Source organism: Lepisma saccharinum, chromosome 7 (genome assembly GCF_977018435.1).
Source record: "Lepisma saccharinum chromosome 7, izLepSacc3.1, whole genome shotgun sequence".
Taxonomy (NCBI): domain Eukaryota; kingdom Metazoa; phylum Arthropoda; class Insecta; order Zygentoma; family Lepismatidae; genus Lepisma; species Lepisma saccharinum.
The window spans coordinates 58,795,103-58,817,662 of NC_139235.1; the positions used below are offsets into that span (position 1 = coordinate 58,795,103).

The following is a 22,560-nucleotide window of genomic DNA, read 5'->3' on the forward strand; positions in this document are numbered from 1 at the left end:
GAGCAATTGAAACAACAATTAGAAGAACAGATTAATAATGTCCAGACACAGCTCCAAACAATTGTCAAAAGCATAAAGTCACAAGAAGATTTTGATCTAGTAATTTCCACTCTAAAGGAACAGATTCAATCACTACAGATACCTAATCTGGACCCCTTGAACAATGCCATAGCCGAAGTTAAAGAAAAAATTGAGACACTTGAAAATTTTATGAACAACCTACCATCTTCTGATGCTCTGAGTGCTATAACTCGTAATGTTGCCAACATCAAACAGCAACTTGAAACATATGAAGATTTTGGAAAAATTCAGAGTACCATAACTCATCTTGAAGGTACCATAGCAGCAGTGCAAAGTGATCTGACAAATGTACAAGAATCTCTAGAATCTCGCCTGCCTGGTATTGTAGACACTCTTGTCAGTGTCCAGCAACAAATCATCAAACTTGAAAACCTCAACACTGAATCTGAGCTATCTCATTTTCATCACTTGATCGATGATATCCAAACAAAGCTTGAAATTTTACAACAATCAACACCCACTCAGGCAGACATAACCCTGCTTCAAGATGCTATGCAAAGTGTGGCTGATGCTTCTTAATTAAATGATGTGAAATTGGCACTTGAATCTTTGCAGAATACTGTATCCAATCTGCCTACATCACAGGAACTTAAAAATATTAAGAGAGCTGTGAATAGGATATTGAAATCAGAAGATATCAAGAATATCCAGACAGAGATCAAACAACTTACTCAGACAGTGGCCACTCTACCAAATAATCAACATATTAATGAACTGCATGCCCTGTTTGAGGATATCAGAAGACAAGTCCATGATCTTACAGCTCAAAATTCAAAATTGGCAGTTGTTGAAAATTTACAGCAAATTGTAGCCAACATCAAGCAACAGCTAGGAAGCATGGAATCCAACCAAGCAAATGCTCTGTCTGTTTTTGCCACACAGCTTCAAGAAATTGTGCAACAATACAAGAAACTTGTTGTGGACATAAAGATCAAGCCAGGCCATGATGATATTGTTAGGACTATCAATGAGCACCTTGAATCTGTAACAAGTAGATTGCTTACAGCAGAAAAAGAAATAACTGGCCTAATCGAGAATCCTAAACATACAGTAATTCTTGAATTGTACAGTATTCCCAACAAAGAATATGATTCACCATTTACACCAGGCGGCAAAATATATATGCTGACCCCTGCACAATTTTATTACCAATTTTTTGTTGGGGGCACACTTAGACCAATCAAGATCAAATATTGGCTACAACCACAGGCACACCACTACCCTACCTTATCAATAACAAATGCTGACAACAAACCAAAAATCACCAGTGTAGAGTTAGAGGATTTTACAGATCCCAATACATTAGAGACATCTTATGCTGAAGATGATGGCTCTCTGGAATTTAATATACAAATAGGAGACAAACTGTATTTAGAAAATCCTGTAGTATCAGCTGCTGAACACCCCATAGTTGCAATATTCTTGTTTACATACTATGTCTAGACAAATTATTGTTGATGAATTACACAGACAAGCCAGACATAATTATAAGAGACTGCCAGTGGATACAAAAGGCATAGATGATTTATGGCAGTGTGACTTGATTGAGATGGCAAGTGGACAGCTGAAAAATTTAGACAAGATCAACAAGGGCTACAAGTATCTACTCACTGTCATAGATACATTTTCAAAATTTGCCTGGGCTGTGCCACTCAAATCCAAGACTGAAAAATGTGTTACAGAAGCCTTCAGGACAATCATCAATCAGAGTGGAAGATCACCGCGCTATTTGGAAACAGATAATGGCAAAGAATTCTATAATTCTGTGTTCCAACAATTTATTAAAAGCCAGTCAATACAACATTACTCGAGTTACAGTGATCTCAAGGCCTCAATTGTAGAGAGATTCAACAAAACCCTAAAAAATCATATGTATAAACAATTTACACTTCAAGGTAATTATAAATGGCTTAATATTCTTCCAGAACTTCTACATAAATATAACAACTCTGTCCATTCCACAATCAACATGAAGCCCTCTGAGGTAACTTCATCTGATGAGCAAAAATTGATCAGTACTGTTTATTATCCTAGATACCAGCCAACAACAAGAAAAGCCAAATACAAGGTGGGTGATCAAGTAAGAATCAGCAAATATTAGCACTTATTCAAAAGAGGCTTTACCAGAAACTGGAGTACTGAATTATTTACAGTGGTTCAAGTTAAACCTGGGACCCGATACACATATATAATAAAAGACCACCGAGGAGAAATTCTCAAAGGCAGGTTCTATGAAGAAGAACTCAGGGATGTTATATAACACCTGGGATGTTATAAAGAGGCTGCCAGAACCTGAACAGAAGATTAAGAGAAATGGAATGCTGCTGCCTGATAATATTAGATGTCTTATTGTTGGGCCATCAGCTTGTGGTAAAACTACACCGATGATTGATAATTTTTTATTGGCACCCAACTGGTTAGACTGGAAAAACAGGCACTTGTATGTTTTCTCTAAGAGCTTGGAACAATTAAAATATCAGCAGCTGATGAAGCTATACGATGGACTGGATATTGCCACTTTTGAATCAGATGTTAAGCCACTCCATGAATGTCTTGATAATTCTGTTGTTGTGTTTGATGACATTATACTGGATAATCAAAACAAGGTTAGAAATTTTTTTACACAGGGCCGACACAAAAACATTGATTGCTTCTACCTGGCACAGACTTTTTCTAAAATACCGAAGCAGCTGATCCGAGACAACAGCAATTTTATATGTGTGTTTCATCAAGATCATACCAACCTCAAACACATACATGATGAATATGTAGGTGGGGACTTGAGCTACAATGATTTTTCCAAGTTTTGCAGTAGGTGCTGGAATCAAGACAGTTATGGGTTTGTCACAATTGATATGACAAGAAAACCTAATAGTGGCAAATACAGAAATAAAATCAACAATTTTCTAGACATTGAAACATATATAAATAACCATGAAAAGGCCAATCATTGATGATCTTAAATTAAGAGATTATCTTGTAAAAAGATTTAAGGGATGGAAATCAGAGAACCGAGGAATCTATGAAAAACACAAACAAACAGAACAGCCTATTATTGATGCTATTAGTGAATTAGGTAAAAATATCAAAACTGTTACAGAGCAAAATCAAAATTTGATCACAGAGCTTGTACCTGTAGCTGCTAGGAACATATTAGATTATCCAATCACCCCACTTTATAGTATTCATACACCTAGTCCTGTTGCTCCTCGAAGAATTGAGGCTAGTCTGGATCCTATTGAATTGGGTCTTCTTGCTCAAAAATATTTAAGCACACCTAAAGACAACAAAGATGAGGTCTTTGGCCTATATGCTTACACAGAATTGGCAATTTTAGAGTAACATTTATGGGAGATGATCTGATTGTATATTCAGAATCTCATCTTGGAGAAAGAGGTGGTTTTGTTAAGTATCCTGGAACACCTGGATTGTGGGAACTGATGACTAGGAAGAGACCTGGCAGCTATACAGATCAAGACTATGAGCTTTACAAAGAAATATTAATAAAATCAGATGCTCTATACCAGAACAATGATCCCACACAAAAAAGAGTCAAGTCTAGCAGTGGAGCAAAATATAACAACTTAATCAAGCCCATATGGTCACAAATCAAGACTGGCAGTGGAATCAAACAATACAACACCCTGCCTAAAGAATTTGTGTGGGTTGATGATGTCAGGAAACTTGTAGATAGGTTATTGGTGATAGCTGGTGAGGAAAATGCTGGCAACCACAATTTTTACAATGAAAAGGTTGGAATTATGGACATGATAAGGACCAAATTGTCTAATTTTATAGTGAATGACACTAAGGGGATTGGATATCTTATAAAAATTATTAATACTCTACCCCCAAATTTTGGAATATCTCTGAGGGTCGGGGGCTTGTTAATGACATCATAAACAAGCTGCCATTTGAACTACACATTCCAGGCTATCAGTATTGTGGTCCCGGTACAAAATTGGACCATAGATTAAACAGAGGTGATCCTGGTGTTAATCCCCTAGATGCTGCTTGTAGAGACCATGACATAGCATACAACACACATTCTGATCTTCATAGGCGACATGTTGCAGACAAGAAATTAGAAGAGGCTGCATTTGGTAGATTTGTAAGCAAAGATGCTTCTTTGAGTGAGAGAATAGCAGCATTGGGGACCACCATAGGTATGAACACCAAACAAAAACTGGGGTGGGGGTTGTGATAAATTAAATAAATTTAAGCCACTTAATTAAGCTATGTAATCCCAGAATATGTATATAATAAACCTAGGATGAAGGCCAAGGGTGTTATGTATCAGATACCTTATGCAGGTCTCAAATCTCTTAAAACTATTGATAGTCTTTTAACCAAGAAGCAGCGCAAGAAAAAAAATTCTTGTCTTGCCAAGGGCCATGGTATGAAATTATTACTTAGTACCACTCAATTAAAAAAAATACAGCAATCTAGGAAAAAATTGCATACACGGGGCTTCATATTTACTATCCCGGCCATCTTAGCAGCTTTGGGGGCTGTTGGGAGCTTGGCTGGGGGATCAGCTGCTATAGCAAAAACAGTAATAGATGCCAAAAAGAATAAGGCAGAATTAGATGAATTGAAGCGCCATAATCTGGCTATGGAAAAACAAGGCAAAGGTGTTAAGAGAGCCATGAATAAGTTTAAAAAAAACAAGAGCCGCTTACAAACCAAGATATTGAAGCTTTAATCAAGCCACTGGGCATCAAAAATTTTAGAGGTGTGTACATGTCTGATTCTTTACCAGAACAACCACTCAACAAAGAGTGTGGCATAGTTAATTTGGATAAGTACAAAAATCAGGGCACTCACTGGATCTGTTATCTTAAATATTTAAAAGATGAGGCATTTGTGTTTGATTCATTTGGAGGTATTCCACCTGAAAATTTAGTAAAATATCTAAAATCAACTAATCTTTATTACAATAATGCCCGTGTTCAAAATTTCAAAGATGTTAATTGTGGACATCTCTGTTTATCTGTTCTTAGATATCTGTCTCAAATATATAAACCATCAATTGAAGATTTTCAAAAGGCCCTGTGGTATTTAAAACATCATGGGGGTATTCCATCTCACCAGCCAAAATTCAATATTGAAACTTAGATTACATGATGATATAGTGTATCCCAAAACAATAGCTCTCAGAGCATTTTATGGCATGTACTTGATCCCTAATATTACACACCACAACAACACAATTGCAGTTGGTGATCAAAAAATTGTTATCACTCCAGGGCAATATAATCTGTTTACTCTAAATGCTCAGTTACCCAGAGGTATAGTGTTAACTCAAAATTCTGTCACTCACAGAGTAGAGATTGTGTCTGCTACAGAAACAGTGGATCTAGGTACTATAGGAGAGCTGTTAGGCTTTGAGAACTACACAAAACTTGAACCAGCCATCAAACACACTGCTATTAATATACCTAAATTCTTAGCCATAGAAACTCTAAATATTCACTGTAATGTGGCCGAGGGTATGATCACCAAATCAAATGGCATAGGCACTCACAAACAAACTGGCATCATTGCAACATTCAAACCTAACTCTGAATTTATGGAGCCAATCATCTACACTCCATCCCCAACATTATATTTTCCTGTGTGCCATAAGAGAATAGATTACATTGAGTGGATGGTCACTAATGAAAAAGAAGAATTAGTTGATTTTGCTGGAGCCACAACAACTGCAATCATAGAAATTAATATTTAAATAAAAATACATACAAAAAAAATGGAAAATATTGAGAGTTATGAGCTACAATCATTCCCCCCAAACAGGAGGACATTTGCAATTTTAAATCAACCCAACACAGAGATTGAGGTTGATCTTGATGTAGGGGATGGCTTTATACACCCCCACAGAGCAGATCTATACATCAAATTTGATGTTGTAAAGCTCGATGGTACAGATTATCCTGCTAACTCAAATATAAGATTGGTAGACAATTTTGTGCCACATCTGTTCTCTGAAATTGAGATCAGAATACATGGTGTTGTTATAAACAGAGTAGATTACCCCGACATTACCTCTACAGCTTTGGCCACACCAAAATTATCCAAGATCGAGGCATCATACTACAAAATAGGTGGATTTGAGGCTGGTGATAAAATTATATCTAAGAGCCACACAGTGCTGTTTCCTATGCGCCTGTTGCCAGGATTCTTCTCAGATTACAAAGAAATTATGTGGAAGGGTGGTTTAAGAATCACATTTAGAAGAGCTGCCAATGATAATAATGCTTTGATGAGGTACAGTACATTAAATTCTACTGGGGAAGCTCTGCCTAATACCCTACCTGATGAGGGCAAGTGCATTATTCAGACTATGGAGCTAAGAATTCCAGTTGTTGAATATGAAGCCAGTTATGCTCTTAAATACAAAGCAGATATCCTAAAAAATCCACAGGTGCCTTTACAATTTTATACATATCAATGTGTGCAGAAGCCTGCCACTGGTAGCTATTATGAGTTTGATGCTACAAATTCATTCTCCAGTATACAATATGACATTCCAGATTTTGTGGTGGTACTGTTTCAGACTGGAAGACACAATATTCAGGAAAAAAATTCAAGTAAGTTTGATAGCTGCAACATGAAGAACATATATCTTAAAAATGGCAGAAATGAGGTGTTTCCTAGAGAAAATTATAATTTAAACATGTCCAAGGATGATTTCCTCAAATTATATGAAGCATTTACAGCATACAAAAGGGTCACTACTGGCAATACTGACATGTATTACACACCAGATGAATTCAAAGCACAGAGACCCATGTTTGTCATCAACACTTCAAAAAGGAAACAAGTTGTGGTTAATGACAGGACAAACATTAAAATTATCTGTGAATTCCATGATACACTCCCTGATGACACTACATGTAGTGTTATTCTTATAGGTGAAAATCATATGTTTATGATGTAAGAAATGAGAGAGTCACAGAGCAATTCTAGAAGGCCTCTGCAAAATGCATTGTCTTAGTACTAGATATGCAAGTTGGGCCTGGTGTCCAATTAAAATATTGAGCATATTCCAGGTAACATATTAATTCTCTGAACTTAAACCGGAAGTGGACCGGAAGTAAATATGTGTAGGTGTGGGTGTATGTGGGTGGGTGTGGGTGGCTCTTATGAGCATTTTTGGCTTAGTTTTAAGTGTAGCAAAAACAATATCAAGAAGGCCATATTTTTAACAAGCTTATGGACAACAATCTCACAGATGTAGCTTTTGTAAGTGTAGGCAAATCAATCTGAGGGGGGCATACTTTCCCGGGAAATTCCCGAGGGCATTTTTACAAAAATCTTGGGTTATACAGAGTACCACACTTGAGCAATAAGCTCATATGCACATCTTGAGCTAGTTTTAAGTGTAACCAAATCTGCCTGAGGGGGGCTCATACTTTCTCGCCCCAGTAGTATATACTTTTATACTACTGTTTAAGTGTCATACCTAGGAGAGAAAGTCGATCGAAATATATTGACCCTTACTTCTTTTATTGATTGAGTTGGTGTGTTATGTCTACTTAATGCACAGTATGGGTAATCGGGACTGGACCTAAAGTTTCAAGTGGGATCCGAACCACTATGTAACTCCACCGAGAATCGAACCCGGAACCCCTTGATTACAAGGCGACGACGCTACCACTGCGCCATCGGGGACGCCTTTACTTCCTTTATTCTTAAAAATTAGGAAATAATATTGCATGTGCGAAAAGTAGAATAAAATCGAGAATTCAGAAGAAGAATGATTGGATTTTGCCGTAAGTATTTGAAGATTTGTCTAAACGCGACCTTGAAGTAAAAAGGTTCTATTTGTGTGAAAATGAGTTTGTGACCTTTGTACTCCGTACCGATCATGCTTCGAAGTATATTAGTTTCGAAGAAATCAACGGGGTAGAAGAGTACTTACTATCTGCAAATGAGGTTTTAAGTTGGGGTAAAAAAGTTCTATCTGCTTTGTTTCCGGTCTTTGTGACTACCAGACAAATGGCACAACGTTCATCTCCTATGTATCCATGTATTGGAACCTCCAACGTAGAGAGGAAGAAATTAAGTAAAGAAAAAGTGTCAGATCTCACTTATATGATGAAGTAGATGCCAGCTGTGGACCAACGTTACTTTGCTACGGTGCTGAAGCGAAACATACAAGATACTTTTTTTCCCCATTTGTTTACAGTCTTGTTGTCAATAAGCGATATCTACTCTCAATGAGTACAAATACTTTTCATTTTCTTATAAGAAGGATATGCAGTAGCATGTTATGTTAAAATAAACATTTTCTGTTTCCACTGTGATTATATACTGCGACACTATTTACAACATGGTCACTTTTTTCAACTGACTCACATGTCAATACTTATCTATTAAACATTATTTCAAAATCCAATCTTCACACTCTTACGTAATTGGTTTATAGTATTGGATGAAACAGTTTGTATTATTTTGTACTCTGGAACAGATTTTTACATCTTATTTACTTTAACATGTACATAGTTCATGTAGAATATAGAATAACTAGAATATAACTAATTTCTCACCTTCCTTTTTTTCATTTCTTTCTTTCATGTTTTCTTACTCTCATCTGAAACGTTACTTTTGGAGTAAAAAGGATCTAACTCCAAATTCCACGTTGCAGTACCTGAACATTAGTAATATTTTTTTATTAATTTTCCTGTATATATTAGAGAGGGAGGGATCATTATACAAATGCCAGAGGCACAACTTGTTGGAATAATTAGTTTTCACATAGTCAAATCTTTAACTAGCTCTCCTGAGAATATTACGACTTGGCAGATAGAACCTTTTTACTATAAGGTCGCGTAAATTTATAGGAGAGGTACATAGATGTTACCTATGGCAATTGGCGATTGATACAGACATAGTCCTGCGCTGTTTCCTATGGCAAAGGCTGTGGCAAACAGAGGGAAGAAATCAGCAGCCGCGACGAACAAATATCTTCCAGTTATTAGTATTGCTAGGCATATGAAAAAGATTGGTCTTCGGCCCATTCTGAAATGAAAGAAATTAGACGTGTCAGTGTTCGGGAAGTTAGTTTCTAGAAGTAACTGAATTACACTTACAATTTATAGGGTCAAAACTTACCTAATTTACTGCTTATTTCAAAAAAATAACTCAATTACAGTTACTGACACTTATTAAGTAAATGTGAGTTAATTTACAATTACTTTCTGTTGGAAAATTTCTCGCAAACAAATTACACACAAATTGCATTAAATTACTTACTCGTGAATACCAGGGCTAGGGCATAAGTCATGGCAACTATACTTTTTCTCAAAGTTAAACAATGATAGCTCAATATGATCTTGTGTCCCCGATAACATGTGACCCGCAGTATGTGGAAACGTCACTAGATAACAGTCTGATCAGTGCCTGATCTACAAATCTTGCCCCCCTCCCCGCAAAATATTACCAAAGGCCCCTCTACATACCTATCTCTACACACACACACACACACACTCACACACCACGCGCGTGCATAATGCATGTGTATGGGTGTGTAAATATTGACCTCATGTTGACAAAGTCACACATAAGGGCCTAGAGGATGATTCAAAAGTCCCTTAACATACCCTATAAAAAGTAAAGGAGTTAGGCTGGGTACAATTGGTCATGATAGAAACAGGTTAGGCCTAGGGGGAACCACATTGGTGTGTTGCATGCGGAAGACCGCCATATTGGTGGCCGCCATAATGAATTCAACTCAGTTTTTTTAAAAAGAAAATGTATGATGTAATGTAGACACTGTTTTCTCACCTGAAAAATGATACATTTGTTACAATCATGCAGACTTTTTCCTGCATTTCTCGTAAAATTCTAGCCTGATCAATGGTTATACTTTTTCCGGCTTTTCCTCTCATAACGCGGCTCTACGGCCCACCCAGCCTCAAATCAAATGGTATCCGGAGGGGGGGATAAAGAAGGCCGCAGCGTGGTGCTGATCACATGGTGCTGATCTATGGTCGACATAGAAAAAGTGTGGGGCCCTACCCTAAATTTGCCTCCAATGCAAGGTGCCATGCACAGGAAGTTTTAACTTTACCTTTACCTGTATATATTGTATTCGTTTCTGTACCCCTGAGTAACTACGTTTATCTTTTACAGTACGCATATACGAACCCTCTGCTATGTCAATGGCTGAGGGCCCCCCCTAAAGGCTTACTTGTCTCCGCCCCCCCCCCCCCCCTCCCGCACTGCGGGGTTTTGCGGCTTGTAGATCCGGCAGAGTCTGATGAACGGTTTATCGTACACAGGCTAGTTGTAATTCATTGTTGAGTCAATCGCCATGCCAGAACGTCAACAGCGTTCGTGTATCAAAACAGACATTCTTCAGGGAGAAATGCCACAGGGGGGCGGTCGAAACTGTTGCATACACATGTGGCACATTGCTCTCTTCCCTATCCTACACCTGGTACACATGATCTAGATTGATCATACATTTTACATTACCATACACTACCCCCTTCCATTTGTATATTTCGGATTTTCGTGCCGGTCATGCATTCTTGCGAAAATAAAATAGTTGCCATGACTTATGCCACAACCCTTGTATATAAACTTAAAAGTATTTTACTTATGTTTCTGTTGCATAACATGTCGTTATGCAAGGCAGAGTCAAAGAGTAACCTTAATATAGCAATACAAAAATCAAAATAATGTAGTAGACAGTTGTGCATCACACATAAATAACAGAAAATCTTCTGTAAGTACCAGTACACGCGGTCTGATGGGAAATGTTGCATTATGGACCAAAGAAAGATGGCCGCCCCTTGGAGACGTGAACCACAGAGGAGCAGTGGGTAGTGAGGGTTGAAAACAAACAGACATTCATCGGAGGATAAAGATACAGTATGGTAGTATGGTGATTGCTGTATGTCGCTTCAACAAGTTTATGAGTGACCCAGAAAGTTAGAAACTATAGTACTAACTGGACTGACGCAGCTGTGTGTAAGTTTGTGTGTGTGTGTGCGTTTGTGTATGTGGAGGTCGAACTTTTACCCCTTTAATTAACAAATATCCTGTACCACTGGTGGAAAATAATTAACGTTTGCAGATGACACAGTACTTTGCTCAGTATTGCGAAACGTATTTCGCCATAACTATTCGTACTGTGTTCAAACTTTCCGATGGATTCCTCCAGGTGAACCACTTCACAGTTCAGTGTTTCCACCACCTTTGCAATAATATATCTACTTTCAACTTGAACATGGAGAATTGCGAGAAATATCGTTAGCCTAATATGAAGTTTTCTATTTGTGTTTCTATTATAATACTGAATTATAGCTTCTGACATTATATGATGTACGATCAGTGTGGTATTTAAGAAATTTCAATTGGGGGGGGGATTCTACTGACTGTCTAGGGACAGCATGAGATAATGACTTTATGCCATATAACATTTCCCCCATGGATAAAATTTATCAAGCAGAGGGGGGACACAAGTACCCAGAGGGGGGAAGTCCTCTATCCCCCCTACAAATACCACACCCTGTGTACGATAATACAAATCTTTCACCACAGTGTCGTGAAGTTGGTTGGAACTCGAGAGCTATGATGTCCAGGGGCGGCGCCAGGGGAGGTGCAAAGGAGTGCTTGTGCACCCCTTAATTTTCTTCAGCACCCAAAACCTATTTTCAGCCGAAATTTACTGTTAACTATTTACAGAGGAAAAAGTTTGGAATAACCAAAGATAGTTTCTGGCAACCAAACATTTGATTAAACAGGTGGCAAACAAATGATTATTCACCAGTACTAAAAGCTCTTTAGTAATCATGTGCATGTGCTTATAGTTACGAAAAAAATTGTTCAAAATAAGCAACTTTAGTAAATGCTAATAGTTTTTTTAGTTACCAAATAGGTTAGTCAAACGTGTTTTGTTAATTCAACGAAATCAGTTTTTCTTCTGTGTTGTAGTGTCATTTACGTTATGACTTATGAAAACCATGTCACATTGCGAACAAAATTAAGTATTAAAGAGATGAGAGAGACCAATATTATTTTGTAACACAGATGCAAGCTATTGATATTAATCTCAAAGGGATGCCACATTCATACTTCCCCAAGATTTTCGAAAGGGAGGGGTTACGTATACTTTTTTTCAGTACTTAGCCCTCATTAGCCCATCTTTTTCTGCAATTGACGTTCCTTTCTTTAGTTATACTTCTAACCCTCAACAACACCCCTTTGGCTACGCCACTGTCTTCTTTGTACATGTTATGATCAAAGCAAGCAAACTGGCATATTTTCTTAGAAGCCTACTAAATATTGATTATTATTTGATGTAGTGACTACATAAAGCATACATGCATGTTTCATTTTCCCTTTATTTTCAATATCGAACTCCCTAAATTTCATTCCGCATCCCCTTAGCACCGATTTCAGGACTTTGTAGTACGCACTTGATCTGCCTTCTACCCATACCATGATAATGTTACATTAATGAATCGTGAGGGAAAAATAACCACGAATTTCTTTCAAGAACTTACGCATCAGCAAGCTGTCCAAACACAAAAGTTCCAATAATTGTCCCAACTCGACCCCACATGAAAGCATTCGCCACGTAGATGTCCTTATCGCAGACCCAGTTCTCGTCTGATGGGGCAGTTCTGCTGTACCAGGTGGTGTCGTAGTCCCAACCATATTTACAAGCTGGAAAAAAAAACATTGTTTACTTCTGACAGTTGTAATATCGCTCTCAAATACGCATTAGTATTGTTATCAATACTTTTATTCACATGACGAGAATAGATAAATGTAGATTGTTGAAATAGCTTCAACGTATATAATACAATACTTGGACAAACATATAAACCAGGAAACAATAATAGAAGACTAAAATTCATAAACATTGGATTGGGTTGTAATGATTGTCAACTAGTAACATCAGTAGTGATAACAACTATGCGAATTAAGCTTTTTGCTTTGATGGGGATATCCACTCAGTGCCGTATTTGCGATTTCACTTTTGCAGTTAGTGTTTTTTTATGGTATGCAAATTTGTATTTATTACCAGTCAGTAAACTATTTATTGTCTTACGGTTCTAAGTACCTTAATGCACATTGGTCAGATCTTATGATAACATTTACAAACAACTATGTGTAACTTACAAGCATTTAACATACAAGGGCTAGTCAAAAAAGAATGAGAATGAATTTTTTACTAACGAAATACATTAGTCAGGGTCCAGGTTGATATGGTCTTTTTCGAAGTAGTCCCCATCGAGTTGTATACCCTTGGCCCAACGTGCCTGCCAGTCCTGAAAGACATGTTGGAACCAGTGGCTCGTGGTCTGACTTTATGGGTGTGCACTTCAGACTCGTGTCCCGAAGAAGTGTTATCAATCCTCTCAAATACTCGCACCCGTTTTTGCGTACAAAATGATGCTAAATGTATTGGCAACCCAAGTTATGAACACGTTTTACCGAAAATGAGGCTATGAGATAGTTTTATTTCATGAAAAATATAAAAAAATATTAATATACCTAGGTATATTAATCGGAAATACTTCGGTGAATTTTCCTTCGATCACGAGAAGAGTGATGTTATTCAACATTCGATAACCTGACTAAATCACTATAAACATAGAAATACTTAACTCTCTAGCCTTCTTAAACCCGAAGGTTCATGGCTGCAGCAACACAGGCCTTCCATCTGTCCCTATCTTGAGAAAGATCTATATACTCTTTTCCATCTCTACCGATTTCCTTTAGGTCAATCTCAACGTTGTCCCTTCATCTTCGTCCTGAATTAAGCCTACTTTTTATTTCCTCTTTAATATAATTTTCATTTGTTAATATTACTCCTAAGTATTTGAATTTGGAAACTTGTTCAAACGAGTTGTTATCAATAATTAGATTTTGATTATTACCTACCACTTGGTTTCGGTCTGTAAGCATATATTTAGTTTTCTCTTTGTTAACTTCCAAACCTATCTTTTTAGTAGTTTTGAAAAATATTTTAGCATTATTCTTAATTATGTTTATATCATCCCCTAATAAGTCTACATCATCTGCATATGCTAACAACTGAGTCATACCATTTAATTTTAGTCCTTCGTTAGTTTCTTTTACCTTCCTAACAGCATATTCTAAGGCAAAATTAAACAGCAATGGAGATAATGCATCTCCTTGTTTTAACTCATCATGAATTGTAAATTTGTCAGATACATTAATACCCACACGAATTTTGCTTTCTGTTTCACTAACAAGCTTCTTAGGTATTCGAAACTCGACTAATATATTATATAATGTATTTCTTTTGACCGAATCATATGCTTTTTTGAAATCAATGAATAGCTGATGGACATTTTGATCATATTCCCACTTCTTTTCAAGTGTCTCTCTGATGTGAAAAATTTGATCTGTATTTGATCTGTTAAGTTTAAATCCACATTGATAATCACCTATAATTTTATTAGCATATGGGGTTAGTCTTGTTAAAAGAATGTGAGATAATATTTTATATGTTATTGAGAGTAGTGAAATTCCACGGTAATTATTGCAGTTCATTTTATCACCTTTTTTAAACACAGGAACAATTATGGATTCTTTCCACTGTTGAGGTATTTCTTCTTTGTTCCATATTAAACAAATTAATTTATGAATTTGACATATTACCGAATTTCCACCATATTTAATTAACTCAGCTGGTATTAAATCAATGCCAGGTGCTTTGTTATTCTTTAGACTTTTAATAGCATCTTTAACTTCAGTCAAGTTAGGTTCTGGAAGTAAAGGTTCTGCTGTGTGGACTTAATTTACTTCTGATCTATCTCTTACATGAACATTTAAAAGGTCATTAAAGTAGTTCTTCCATCTATTTAGAATATCGCTTGGGTCAGCTAGAAAATCACAGTCTTTATCTTTTATCAAGTTTACTTTAGGTTGCCACCCCTTCCTAAATTCATTTACAGCTTACTATAAATGTCTGATATTTTTGTTTTTGCTGTTTGTTTCAATTTCGTTAAATTTCTTTTCAAGTAATCTCTTTTTTACTTCTAAACGTGCAGTTAACTTCTCGCTTTATTCTATTATAATTGCTTAGATTTGTATCATCAGAGTTATTTAACCACCTAAGTCTAGCCTGATTTCTTATTTCTATTAGATTATGACATTCATTATCAAACCATGGCTTACTTTTTCTTGGTTTATGGTATCCTATACTTTCTTTAGCTGCTGATTCTATAGCATTACGTATGTGCTCCCAATTCTTATTTACATCTGTTTCATTCATATTTTCATCATCATTTAAATCCTGCAAAACATCAAATCTATTTGACAGTTTAATTTAGTAATCTTTCTTAATTCTTTCATCAGCAAATTTTCCTGTATTAAATTTTATAACTTTTAGATTTTGTTGTTTATGATTTATACCATTCTACAATATTCAATATTATTGTCGATTTTCAAAATATTTAGTAAACAACTTCTCCTTCGCTCCACTGATAATAGTGAACAAGAATAATAACATTTGCATACATCAAACAAGCAGGGCCAGGCGATTATCCGGGGCGCCGACCTCGTAGGGCCGCTAAACCGAGGATCCTTCTTGATTCGAGGCACATCCTAACCGTGGCTATTTGTTTCTTTGATTGAATTTATTTTTAGCTCCACTTTATGCACAGAAAAGCAAATAGAGACGATCTACAGTCTAAAGTGGGATCCGAACCACTATGTGCCTCCACCGTGTTCGTGGCTATTTGTTTTAAAAAGAGTTGGACTTATTGTTCACAAGAATCAATTGGAGTTACTGCTGAATAACTTAAAAAGTATATTGCAAAATTATGAAGCAATTTAAGCTAAGAGATTTTTGTTGTTTTGATGTCATTATGTAGGTATTAAATTAACACATACCTACAATAAACGTGTTCTTTAACAGCATTATAGTATTTTTAAAATAAGGCTATTACTTTTCATCATTAAAACCGTAAATATATAACATGGTTATGATTTATATTGGAGGAAGTAGGAAAGTAGAAGGCGCCAAAATTCCACCTCGCCCGGTTGAAAATGTTATCTTCAGCCACTCCTACAAACAAGGTAGCAGATCCAACGACCACATGCAGAAAATCAGTTGTAATCTATCTAGCAGTTGTTTACTTCTAATGACCGACAGAAGCAAGCGAAATCAAGAGGATAATAAATATTAAAGAAAATAACAGAACTTACTGAGTCCACTAAACACTGCCCTCTTCGTACTTCAAACTTTTCCTTTCCCTTCCGCTGTATCCGTATTGTTACTGCAGTCGCTGCACGCTTTGTGGCTAACTTCCTTCCAAAAATTCAACAACGTTAAATATTACGTCTCTGCTTTCGCTATGTACAGTTTTTCCTTCCATTATGAAAGCAAGCAAACAGGAACGAGCTTTTGACAGTGCAACAATTTTGAAACGCACGAGCAGGCACATCTGACTGATGCACGGTTCCCCTACGCGGGTTGATAATTCGACTACAGCGTCACAAGGGCAGTTTATTTTGACCAAGCTGCACTAAGCAAAGACAATGCAAGACATTGTTTAAAGCACGATTGCGATTAGGCAGAAGCCGCTACTGGCTCGAACCCATCTTTTGACATCGTCTTCAGAACCGCCTAGAACGGCCTCTGGCTTTCATGAGTCGAAACGCTTGCCTCGCAGCTCCGATTTCAAACGAGGGAACAAAGGGAAGTCACACGGAGCAAGATCCGGGCTGTATGGAGGGTGCGGGACACATTCATTATTTTGTCGAGCCAGATATTGGGCAACAACGTTGGAAATGTGAGGTGTACATTATCCTGGTGTTGGCGCCAACCAAATGTTCAGCCAGGGTCTTAAAAACTGTCACGTAATACTTCCTAGAAGGAAATCTCCATTACCTTATTCGCCGACGGAACAGCTTTGGTTTTCTTTGGCGTCTGAGATCTGGGTGATTGCAATCAAGGGGTCACGAATTCGATACCCAGTGGAGGCACATAGGGGTTCGGATTCCACTTTAAACTGTAGGCCATTGTGGACTTCGATTTAAGGCATTGAAGGAAAATAAAATAGGCTGCCTACAGGTGAACTTAAATGGGGCTGAGCTGGCCACAGAGGAAATTTTCATCTATGCCAGAAGAAACAATGTGGATTTATTAATGTTGCAAGAACCCTACACTCGAAATGGTAAAATAATTCATGCACCACTTAGTGCCACAGCAATATACAACCCATGTTTAAACGCAAAAGTAGCAATAATCTCACTGAACAAGAAAATTAAAATCTTAAAAATTGCTCAATTATCAGACTCCCATATCAATTGTGTGGAAATTTGCTATGAAGCAATAAACTTTATAATAATTAACTGTTACTGTCAATACAGTCACAATATTAACAAGTACATCGCCTGTATAAGAAGAGCCTATGAAGCCTACCCTAACAGGAAAGTTTTGATCACACTAGATAGCAACTCTTCCTCCCCCCTATGGTTTGGTAGGGTAATCGATGCCAGTGGAGAGAAGATGATGGATCTCATTGCTGAAACTAACCTAAATATAGAAAATCAACCAGAGAATCCGCCAACTTTTAGAGGTAGAGCTGGAGCATCCAGCAACATCGACCTAACACTATCAAATAGAAGTATGTGTCCATTAATAGAGGGATGGCAGGTACTGGACGTGATCACTACCAGTGATCATAATGCCATACATTTTAATATAAGACTGGATGCTATTCCAAACATCCCAAACACTCCAACAGTGCAAAACTTTTCGTACAACTGGAAGAAAACAAACATGGAAACTCTCCTCAATAGTATTGTGTTGCCGGATTATCCTGGACCTGAGCATAGTCTGCATGAATGGGCAGAGATACTTACTAAAGAACTCCAAACTGCAATACAAACATCCACCCCAATGAGAGGTATGGCAATACAAAAGAGACCATGGACAGAAAAACTCACAAAATTAAGAGCAAACATGCGAAGATGTAGGAAAGCATATCAAAAATCAAATATTCCAAACACTAGAGCGATCCTACTCGATGACTACCGCAGGGCCAAGGCTAGGTACGCAGAGGAGCTCAAGGATTTTAGGAAGAAAAATTGGCAAAAATTTGTAAATAAAAATCTCAATAAGGACAAATGGGGAATACCGTACAGGATTGCAACAAATAAAATTAAACAGATTTCAGGAATTACTACTCTCAGGAAACCTGATGGGTCCATAACCATGGATTAAAGGAAACGGCCATAGCATTGCTGTATGGACTATTGCCAGATGATGATGAAGACACGTACAACGAGGTTAATGCCATAATTAGAAGCGAGATGGGAAGGTACCCAAATAATAACCCAATTCTTCCTTTTACACCTGAAGAAGTGTTGAGCGAACTGGCTACAGTAAGAAATGGCAAAGCTCCAGGGCCTGATGGCATTCCGGCTGAGATATTAAAAATGTCTCTCCCTAAGACGCTTCAATTCATTACGTCACTCTTCAACTTGTGCCTAATTGAGAAACAATTCCCTACCCCATGGAAGGAGGGGAGATTGATAGTAATTAAAAAAGGAGGGAAAACAAGATGAGCTGGCATTAAAAACCTATAGACCTATCTGTCTGTTAAATAGTATTGGTAAACTACTGGAAAAGCTTATAAATAGAAGACTTCAGGACTTCCTCAAAATGATTGGTAACACTGGAAATCAGTACGGCTTCACGAAGGGTCGCTCCACCGAGGATGCCATAAATGCACTAACAAAAGCAAAAAGGGAAATAGATGGAAAATATATCATAATTATTTTTGCCGACATCAGTGGAGCGTTCGACAACTTATGGTGGCCGCACCTTTTCTCCACACTATACAAAATGAATTGTCCCGTGACCATAATCCAAATCCTGGAGAGCTATTTCAAAGACAGGAAAGTTAAATTAAATTTAAATGGCGAAACTGTGCCAAAACTGTCAACAAAAGGATGCCCACAAGGATCAGTGTTGGGACCACATTTGTGGAATATAAACCTCGAGCCCTGTTTGAGACTCTTAGGAAGGAACAATAATGTCGATAGAGTCATAACCTATGCAGACGATGTTGCCTTCATTTGTTCGGGAAACACGAGAGCTCAGTTGGAGAGAAAAGCAAATAACGCTTTAAGTGAACTAAACGGATGGTGCCGTAATACTAAGCTTGAGATATCAGCTGCTAAAACAAAGTATCTGATCATCGTCAAAGGTCGCCTCAGCAGAAGTAGAAATGCAAAAATCAGAATATCAGGGAAATCTATACAGCGAGCAAATGCCGTAGAATATCTGTGAGTAACATTGGAAGAGGGGCTAAAATTTGGAGCTCATATACAATCTATTACAAGTAAAGGGGAACTAGCCATGAATAAACTGACAAGGTTGGCCTCCTAGAATTTTAATCTGCATCCTAGCATTATACAATCTTACATTAAATCCATATATGCACAAATAGTAACATATGCGGCTTCAACGTGGGTAGATGGCCTAAACAACAACAACAAAAAGAATTAAGAACACTAAGAAGCTCACAACGAAGGATACTTTTAAGAACGACAGGTGCCTTTGGTACAACATCGACTGAGGCGCTTCTGGCTGTCAAAGGACACCTGCCAATGGATCTGGAAGCGAGATGGAGAGCCATTAAATACCATTTCAAGAAGGGCAATGAAAGAGACATAATAAGAACGATAGGGATCTTCTACCCGACACTCCAAGAAATTCACGACAAAATAACCGCGGACTGGCAACGAGAGTGGGAAAGAGCGAAAAACGGGAGAAGAACATATGAATTCATCCCGAACATAAGAGCCAAAATTCCTACAGGTGATCTCCCCATAAGAGGACTTATTCACCTGCTGAGAGGCCATGTTCCTTATGGAGTTCATTTGCACCGAATTGGTAGCAGGCAAACAACAGTATGCGCCACATGTGGAGAGACAGAGGATACTCCAGAACATAAGGTCTTCTTCTGCCCGGCAGCTGGGGACTACATCAAGAATCTGAGGAAGGAACTACCAACGACGAACATCAAAATCCATCTTTGCCAGCAATAAATAGACAAATTGAAATGCTTGACAAAAGCAGTTTCCTTGGAGGAAATTAAACGGTTCAACTCACAGCTGCAGGCTCGACCTACTACACCTCTCATTACTCCCAGCCAGCCTCAAGATAGAATGGTGACGAGGTCCCAAAATGCTCTCTCGACGTGTAGAGAGCACCCACAGTAGTTCCCGGGGAGATGAGCGATAATTAGGACGCACCAATAAATGCTCCCAGAAGGAAATTCTTCGTGACATCTACAGGCAGAAGTGAAGCAGCCGAAAGAAGAAGATTTCGTCCCATGCGAATTCAAAGAGAAATAAATACACAAGGACTACCTTCTGAGGGAGACAGCCTCAAAACAACACAACCCAAACTCATAAAATTATCAAATAAAACCCCTCTGTAGATACACGTACTGGTACGCCCGTAAGAACATAGCACCGGAAATCCGGAGCTTCATAAACTCTTGTTTTCATTATTAATACTCATAATAATATAATATATTATTTTCGTATTATCATTGTTATTTTCATTAATATTTTATTAAAAGTTATTTTACTTTACATTTACTAGTTATCTTATTGTAATCATACACGTCGCCATGAATTAGCTGAAGTGCACACATATAGGCCTACACATATACAAATATGGCGACGATCTTTTCTTTTATTTTATCTACAACTTCTCTTTTCTCACTACAAATTGCAATACTCCACTATAGTGATGGAACTCCAGTGCTCTATACCTTGTCCACTTCCTCCTAAAGGAGACGGGATGGGACACCGAGGGCGGAACACCTAGCCTCTGGCGTGGAGCAAACGACGAAACAATACAACCTAAAATGGTCTTCAACCATCAACTCACCCTCTCTCGGTAGCTGGTCCAGGAGCCTAATCATACCTTAAAAACCAACTACAAGGTCACCAAAAACGTTCTTGCCGTTTTTGAGGTCCCATTAATCATGCGCTCACATAGAGGAAACGTAATGACGCACGTGCCTGCCAAGCGATCGGAAGTTAGTCTGACCATCGACTGTCAGTAATACAGGCACGTTGCGCACACACAGCAGTCATAGCTCGTCCAGTGTCGAAGAGAAATGGAAGTATCGAATCAGCTTGTTCGCGTGTGTTTGTTGCATGACTTTAAAGTGGGCCTGTCAGCTGCCGTATCAAGTCGCCGCATTTGCCAGGCATTTGGGGAGAATGCCGTGAACGAACGCACTGCCAGGCATTGGTTCCAGAAATTCCGTTCGGGAGATGTGAGCCTTTCGGATGAACCTCGCAGTGGACGACCAAATGTGTTGGATGACGAGGCCCTGAATGCAGCCATCGACGAGGACAGTGGTCTAACGTGTGATGAACTTGCAGAAACATTCCATGTTTCCGCTGAAACAGTCAGACTGCACCTACATGGGATAGGGAAGGCATACAAGTTAAGCAAGTGGGTACCCCACACATTGTCGGCAGCCAACAAGGAACAACGAGTGACAGCCTGTTTGTCCTTGCTCACTCGACACCTGAACACACCCATATTTGATCGCTTGTTCACTGGTGACGAAAAGTGGGTCCTCTATGACACTCCCAAGCGTACCAGACATTGTTTGTTGCCACGCGACCCTGTTCTTCACTCCTCAAGACCACCTCTGCACCCACGAAAGGTTATGCTCTCTGTATGGTGGAATTGTCGGCAAGTGGTACATTACGAGCTCCTTCCACCTGGTCAGACCATCACTGCTGACTTTTACTCTCAGCAGTTGCAAAGGGTGCACCGTGCATTACGGCAGAAGTAGCCGGCATTGGTGAATCGCAAGGGTGTGCTGTTGCTGCACGACAATGCCAAGCCACATGTGGCAAAGAGGACCCGGGAGACCCTTCAGCAACTTGGCTGGGTGACACTGTGCCATCCATCATATTCACCGGACCTTGCACCAACAGATTATCACCTGTTTCATTCCCTCGACAACCACCTCCGTGGGAGATCCTTCGCAAATGAGGGAGACCTGCGGAACGCACTCACGGACTTCTTTGCATCCAAACCCGCCGAGTTTTATCACCAGTGTATTGTGCAGCTGCAGGAACGTTGGCAAAAGGTGTTGGATGCTGATGGAGATTACTTCGAAACCTAAAGGTACATACCGTCCACTGTATTGCTCTTTGTTTATCACTGCTCTAGAACGGCAAGAACTTTTTTGGTTACCTTGTATATTAAATAGAGCACTCGAGCCATACAAATCCTCAATTTCTTAGATTCTGGTACCACAGAATCCGGTACTTACAGCCATACCAAAGTACAATATAAACTGCAAACACTTTCATACAGAATCTCCATCTCACGAAGAAATAATTGTGTACTGTAATACTGTGTCCATACACTATTTTATGTAATCATTTCATGTATGTAGTAATGTTATTTTCTTGTATACTTTCAAATATTGT

The 22,560-nt window shown here is 38.3% G+C and overlaps 1 protein-coding gene across 1 annotated transcript in view; it reads right to left on the reverse strand.

The window, feature by feature from the left end:
• LOC145990235 (carcinine transporter-like) overlaps positions 1 to 22,560 on the reverse strand; it is an 84,412-nt gene that overhangs the window by 49,344 nt on the left and 12,508 nt on the right. Inside the window, exons 4-5 of the mRNA XM_083125909.1 lie at positions 12,600 to 12,762; positions 8,948 to 9,105 (exon numbers count right to left, since the gene is read on the reverse strand). Of these exons, the coding sequence (XP_082982035.1) occupies positions 8,948 to 9,105; positions 12,600 to 12,762 (321 nt within the window). The remainder of the gene's footprint in view (positions 1 to 8,947; positions 9,106 to 12,599; positions 12,763 to 22,560) is intronic.